The sequence below is a fragment of the Penaeus chinensis genome, chromosome 26 (genome assembly GCF_019202785.1).
Source record: "Penaeus chinensis breed Huanghai No. 1 chromosome 26, ASM1920278v2, whole genome shotgun sequence".
Taxonomy (NCBI): Eukaryota; Metazoa; Arthropoda; class Malacostraca; order Decapoda; family Penaeidae; genus Penaeus; species Penaeus chinensis.
This window is the reverse complement of record NC_061844.1, coordinates 15,093,027-15,098,748: the sequence shown is the minus strand read 5'-3', so window position 1 is coordinate 15,098,748 and position 5,722 is coordinate 15,093,027. Positions and strand designations below refer to the sequence as shown.

Here is a 5,722-nt window from a genome sequence, read left to right as displayed (position 1 = left end):
TTTTCTATCAATATCTGCTTTATGTTCATACATTACAAACTACTACGGCCATTACTTTTGCCATCCTCAGTGGTTCCTTTTTTTTCTTGTACTATCGTGGAATTTTTCTTAATCTCAGTCCTCTTCATATTCACTCTTCCTAGATAACATTTTGACCTTGACTCGCTTTTGTTTTGCTCCATGAATATCCGATTCGAGACAGTTGTTCTCATTTGCATTTTGTAAAAGGCAGGGTTGTTTTTCATTAGAATTGCGTTATACAATTGGAAATTATTCAATGTCAGTGTGGATTACTACAGGGAATCATTCCTCAAATGTTACATCTTGTCTTAGGAAGGCATTAAACGTTTCCTTGAAAGCATATTTTTCCTTTCGAGCCAAAACTAACAATTACTTTTACTTAAAGGCTATTCATCAATCTGGGTTAAATACAAAGTATTTTTTCTTTTTTTTTTTTTGTCTCGTCTCTGCTACTTCCTGGCCATGAAATGTTTTCTTAAAATAAATATTCTGGTTATTTAACCAGAATGTATATTTGTCGAAGTATATGGACCTTTGTTGAGTGTTTGTGTGCGGAAAACTATGTTCAACCTCATCCCTGCTGCTGTAAATTAGATTACATTCACTTAACCTTAAGCCATTGCGGGTAGAAATACAACCAAATTCACTTTTTCACTATACATGTATTTTGATGGAAAATTAAAATTAATGGAATGGAAACAATTCCAGTTGAACAACGCCTTGCGCCCGACGGCACGAGGCAACCATTCTCTCACGATGAAACGAAATAAGTTAAAAGGGCAACTGACAGGACTCCCTCGTTCTATTTTTTGAGGAAGGAAAAAAAAGAAAAGAAACTGAGGTTCTTCAAAACTGAAAGTCTCTCGGTTCCTCATCATTTCCCTTTCGGTTTTATACATATATAAAAATGAGAGGCCTTGTCAGCCAGTCTGAAGGGGAAGAAACGCTATTTACATTTCAGAGAATGCGAGAGAGAAAAGGGGAGATGATCAATGATGAACTTCTTGCACATTTAAGCTCAGTTAACAACTTTCTTTTCTATGGCATTCTCGGTCTGCACATTCGAACCGTTTTGTTTTTATTACAAAAAGTTGAACTATTTTTCTTCACTGGTGATTTCATAAAATCCGCTCTCTTCGAAGTCTGTTTCCTCCTTGCTTCTCTCTTAGGACGTTGCCTCGGCCAGGTAGGCGATCAGGTCCGCCCGCTCGCCCTTCTTCTTGAGGCCGGCGAACACCATCTTGGTGCCGGGGATGTACTTCTTGGGGTTGGTCAGGTACACGTCGAGGGTGTCGGCGCCCCAGGTGATGCCCTTGGACTTGTTGGCGTCTGTGTAGACGTAGCCGGGTGCCTGCCCCGTCTGGCGGCCGAAGAGGCCATGGAGGTTGGGGCCCGTCTTGTGCTTGCCGCCGGCCTCCACCGTGTGGCACTGCGCGCACCTCTGCACGAACAGCTTCTTTCCCTTCTGGACGTCACCCATGACTGTGCCTGTCAACACCAAGTGGAAGAAGTCAGTTTTGTGTCTAGTAAAATAAAAAAAATATTATTCCTAATTGTATCTTAATAAACAACAGATATTCAAATCACATCAGGTTAACATCCAATGCCAAGTATCAGTCTGTCTGGCCTTCTCTAGCTAAATCATATCGACTAATTGTCCCCATCTCTTAAATCCTAACGGTAAAACAAATCACGGTAATACTCGAAGAGCAACAACCCTAAAAGAAAAATAGCATCAACCCACAGTGATTTAAAAAAATATGAATGACGAAGACCTAAAATTGTTCAAACTTTTGCGAATTCGTAACTTTTGCGAATTCCGCGGGTAAGTGATATCGCACAATCGGAATAATGTGTGAATATGCAAAGAATTGTAAATGCACGACGAAAGAGCACGGAAATAAAAGATAGGTGGTCTTCCGGCCCCGGGCCCTCGTGCGGAAGAGGCATGTAGGCCTATCGCCATTTCCTGTTTATATCTTGTTGTAGTGGCTACCTCGCAAGGCATTTCTAGTGACCGCAATACCGTTACATCCCATGGCTTCCGACGTGTGGCGTGACAATGGGGGGAGCCCGCAAATTGTGATAAAACCTGTCACCGATTCGCAAATTGTTCGCAATATAGTTTTTGGTAAAGATGTTAAAAATCTTCCCCTGTCCCTTCCCGCAGTCCACTCCCACCACACGAACCCTCACCCGCAACCAGCAAATAACTGAAGACAAAGTCAAATCGAGAATAAGAAGACGAAAAGCGAGAAATTAGAGTGTGGTTGCGACGCTGCCACTGGCGGAGGCCAATGACCCAAGCGCTCACGGGCGACGCGGCACGATAATTACCTCCTCTCGCGAGGAAACTAAAAGAGGGAGATAAACGAGGAGGAGAAGGAGGAGAAGAAGGAGAAGGAGAAGGAGGAGGAGAAGAAGGAGAAGGAGGAGAAGAAGGAGAAGGAGAAGGAGGAGAAGGAGAAGGAGGAGAAGAAGGAGAAGGAGAAGGAGGAGAAGGAGAAGGAGAAGGAGAAGGAGAAGGAGAAGGAGAAGGAGGAGAAGAAGGAGAAGAAGGAGGAGAAGAAGGAGGAGAAGGAGAAGGAGGAGAAGAAGGAGGAGAAGGAGGAGAAGAAGGAGGAGAAGGAGGAGAAGAAGGAGGAGAAGAAGGAGGAGAAGGAGGAGAAGAAGGAGGAGAAGGAGGAGAAGGATAAGAAGGAGAAGGAGAAGGAGAAGAAGGAGGAGAAGAAGGAGAAGGAGAAGAAGGAGGAGAAGGAGAAGGAGAAGGAGAAGGAGAAGAAGGAGGAGAAGAAGGAGGAGAAGGAGAAGGAGGAGGAGAAGGAGAAGGAGGAGGAGAAGGAGGAGGAGAAGGAGAAGGAGAAGAAGGAGGAGAAGAAGGAGGAGAAGGAGAAGGAGGAGGAGAAGGAGAAGGAGGAGGAGAAGGAGGAGGAGAAGGAGAAGGAGGAGAAGGAGGAGGAGAAGGAGAAGGAGGAGGAGAAGGAGAAGGAGGAGGAGAAGGAGGAGGAGGAGGAGGAGGAGAAGGAGGAGGAGGAGGAGGAGAAGGAGGAGAAGGAGGAGGAGAAGGAGGAGAAGGAGGAGGAGGAGGAGGAGAAGGAGAGGAAGGAGGAGGAAGGAGAGAAGGAGGAGGAGGAGAAGGAGGAGGAGAAGGAGAAGGAGAAGGAGAAGAAGGAGGAGAAGAAGGAGAAGGCGAAGGAGAGGATGAAGGAGAAGGAGAAGGAGAAGGAGAGGAGAAGGAGAAGGAGAAGGAGAAGATGAGAAGGAGGGAGAAGGAGAAGGAGAAGGAGGAGGAGGGAGAATGAGAAGAGGAGAAGGAGGAGGAAGGAGGAGAAGGAGAAGGAGAAGGAGGAGAAGGAGGAGAAGAAGGAAGGAGAAGGAGGAGAAGGAGGAGGAGAAGAGGAGGAGAAGGAGGAGAGAAAGAGAAGGCGAAGGAGGAGAAGGAGAAGGAGAGGAGAAGGAGAAGGAGAGGAGAAGGAGAGGAGAAGAAGGAGAAGGAGACGAGAAGGAGAAGGAGGAGGAGAAGGAGAAGGAGAAGGAGCAGGCGAAGAAGGAGGAGCGCATCAGAGGATGGAGAAGGAGACGGAGAAGAAGGAGAAGAAGGAGGAGGAGAAGGAGAAGGAGAAGAAGGAGGAGAAGAAGGAGGAGAAGGAGAAGGAGGAGGAGAAGGAGAAGGAGGAGAAGGAGGAGGAGAAGGAGAAGGAGGAGGAGAAGGAGAAGGAGGAGGAGAAGGAGGAGGAGGAGGAGGAGGAGAAGGAGGAGGAGGAGGAGGAGAAGGAGGAGAAGGAGGAGGAGAAGGAGGAGAAGGAGGAGGAGGAGGAGGAGAAGGAGGAGGAGGAGGAGGAGAAGGAGGAGGAGGAGGAGGAGGAGAGAAGGAGAAGGAGAAGGAGAAGAAGGAGGAGAAGAAGGAGAAGGAGAAGGAGAAGAAGGAGAAGGAGAAGGAGAAGAAGGAGAAGGAGAAGGAGGAGAAGGAGAAGAAGAAGAAGGAGGAGAAGAAGGAGAAGGAGAAGAAGGAGGAGAAGAAGGAGAAGGAGAAGAAGGAGAAGGAGGAGAAGGAGGAGAAGGAGAAGAAGGAGAAGGAGGAGAAGGAGGAGAAGAAGGAGGAGAAGGAGGAAGGAGAAGGAGAGGAGAAGGAGAAGGAGAGAGGAGAAGGAGAAGGAGGAGGAGGAGGAGAAGGAGGAGGAGAAGGAGAAGGAGAAGGAGGAGAAGGAGAGAGGAGGAGAAGGAGAAGGAGAAGGAGGAGAAGGAGAAGGAGGAGAAGGAGAAGGAGAAGGAGAAGGAGGAGAAGGAGAAGGAGAAGGAGAAGGAGAAGGAGAAGGAGAAGGAGAAGGAGAAGGAGAAGGAGAAGGAGAAGGAGAAGGAGAAGGAGAAGGAGAAGGAGAAGGAGAAGGAGAAGGAGAAGGAGAAGGAGAAGGAGAAGGAGAAGGAGAAGGAGAAGGAGAAGGAGAAGGAGAAGGAGAAGGAGAAGGAGAAGGAGAAGGAGAAGGAGAAGGAGAAGGAGAAGGAGAAGGAGAAGGAGAAGGAGAAGGAGAAGGAGAAGGAGAAGGAGAAGGAGAAGGAGAAGGAGAAGGAGAAGGAGAAGGAGAAGGAGAAGGAGAAGGAGAAGGAGAAGGAGAAGGAGGAGAAGGAGGAGAAGGAGGAGAAGGAGGAGAAGGAGAAGGAGAAGGAGAAGGAGAAGGAGATGGAGATGGAGATGGAGATGGAGATGGAGATGGAGATGGAGATGGAGATGGAGATGGAGATGGAGATGGAGATGGAGATGGAGATGGAGATGGAGATGGAGATGATGGTGATGATGGTGATGATGGTGATGATGGTGATGAGAGGGTGGGTTAAGGAGGAAAAGGAAGGAAAGAAGGACGAGGAAGGACATGATGGAAGAGGCAGAGGGACAAGAGAGAGAGAGTAGCAAGAAGAGAGAAATAGAGGGAGGGGTAGGAGGAGGAAGCGAGTGGAAAGAGAGAGGGAGGGGGTACCATTCCACTATTGCAATCAATAAATCCTAAAGATAATACATGCGTTCACACTTCCAGCATTCATCTCATTCCACAGATAAGGATCAATTTGATGATAACCTGCCGCAAAACCGCTAATCGGCAACTCAGCCTGAAGCCATTTTCAATCAGTTATATAATCCAAGCCTCTCGTGCAAACATCCAACAGCCACTCACAATCGAAAACAACAAAATCTTATTCAACTACCTTAGCGATAACAACAGCACTTAGTTATTGAGAAGTCACCATGTGGTAACTTTCCTCCTGCGTTGAGTGACGTCACGCTGACGCAGGGGAGTTGCCACATTCTCTTGCGGAAAGAATTCTCGGAAACGTTCAATTGCCCTCCTCCGGCATACTCCTTTTTTCCTAATTTCTAAATCTTCAAATCCCATCTCTAAAATGCACTTTTTGACAAACCCTGAATCACTATATTATTGATGGATGTATCTAACTAAGCGAACACTGTATCGGATTTTACATAACGTACTCTTTCGCCCGTATAAACGTCTAGATTGTTCTCTCTAAAATTACACAAGAAATTACAAGATGTTACATTTTTCGAGAAACAGAAAAACAATGTTCAAAGGAGAAGAGATGAGCTCATCTCACTTCTTACAACAGCATACTTAAGTACTTTACGTAACTATGCTGAGCAATTGCGAAATAATTACATATCCAAAGTAACTCAAAGCTTATAATCTAATAA

At 46.5% G+C, this 5,722-nt stretch overlaps 1 protein-coding gene across 1 annotated transcript in view; it reads right to left on the bottom strand.

Annotated features, from left to right (window-relative positions):
• Window positions 1–663: 663 nt before the first annotated feature.
• Window positions 664–5,722, bottom strand: part of LOC125038965 (cytochrome c-like) — a 10,631-nt gene continuing 5,572 nt past the window's right edge. The window contains exon 2 of the mRNA XM_047632676.1: window positions 664–1,509. Coding sequence (XP_047488632.1) covers window positions 1,187–1,509 — 323 coding nt within the window. The 3' untranslated portion in view covers window positions 664–1,186. The remainder of the gene's footprint in view (window positions 1,510–5,722) is intronic.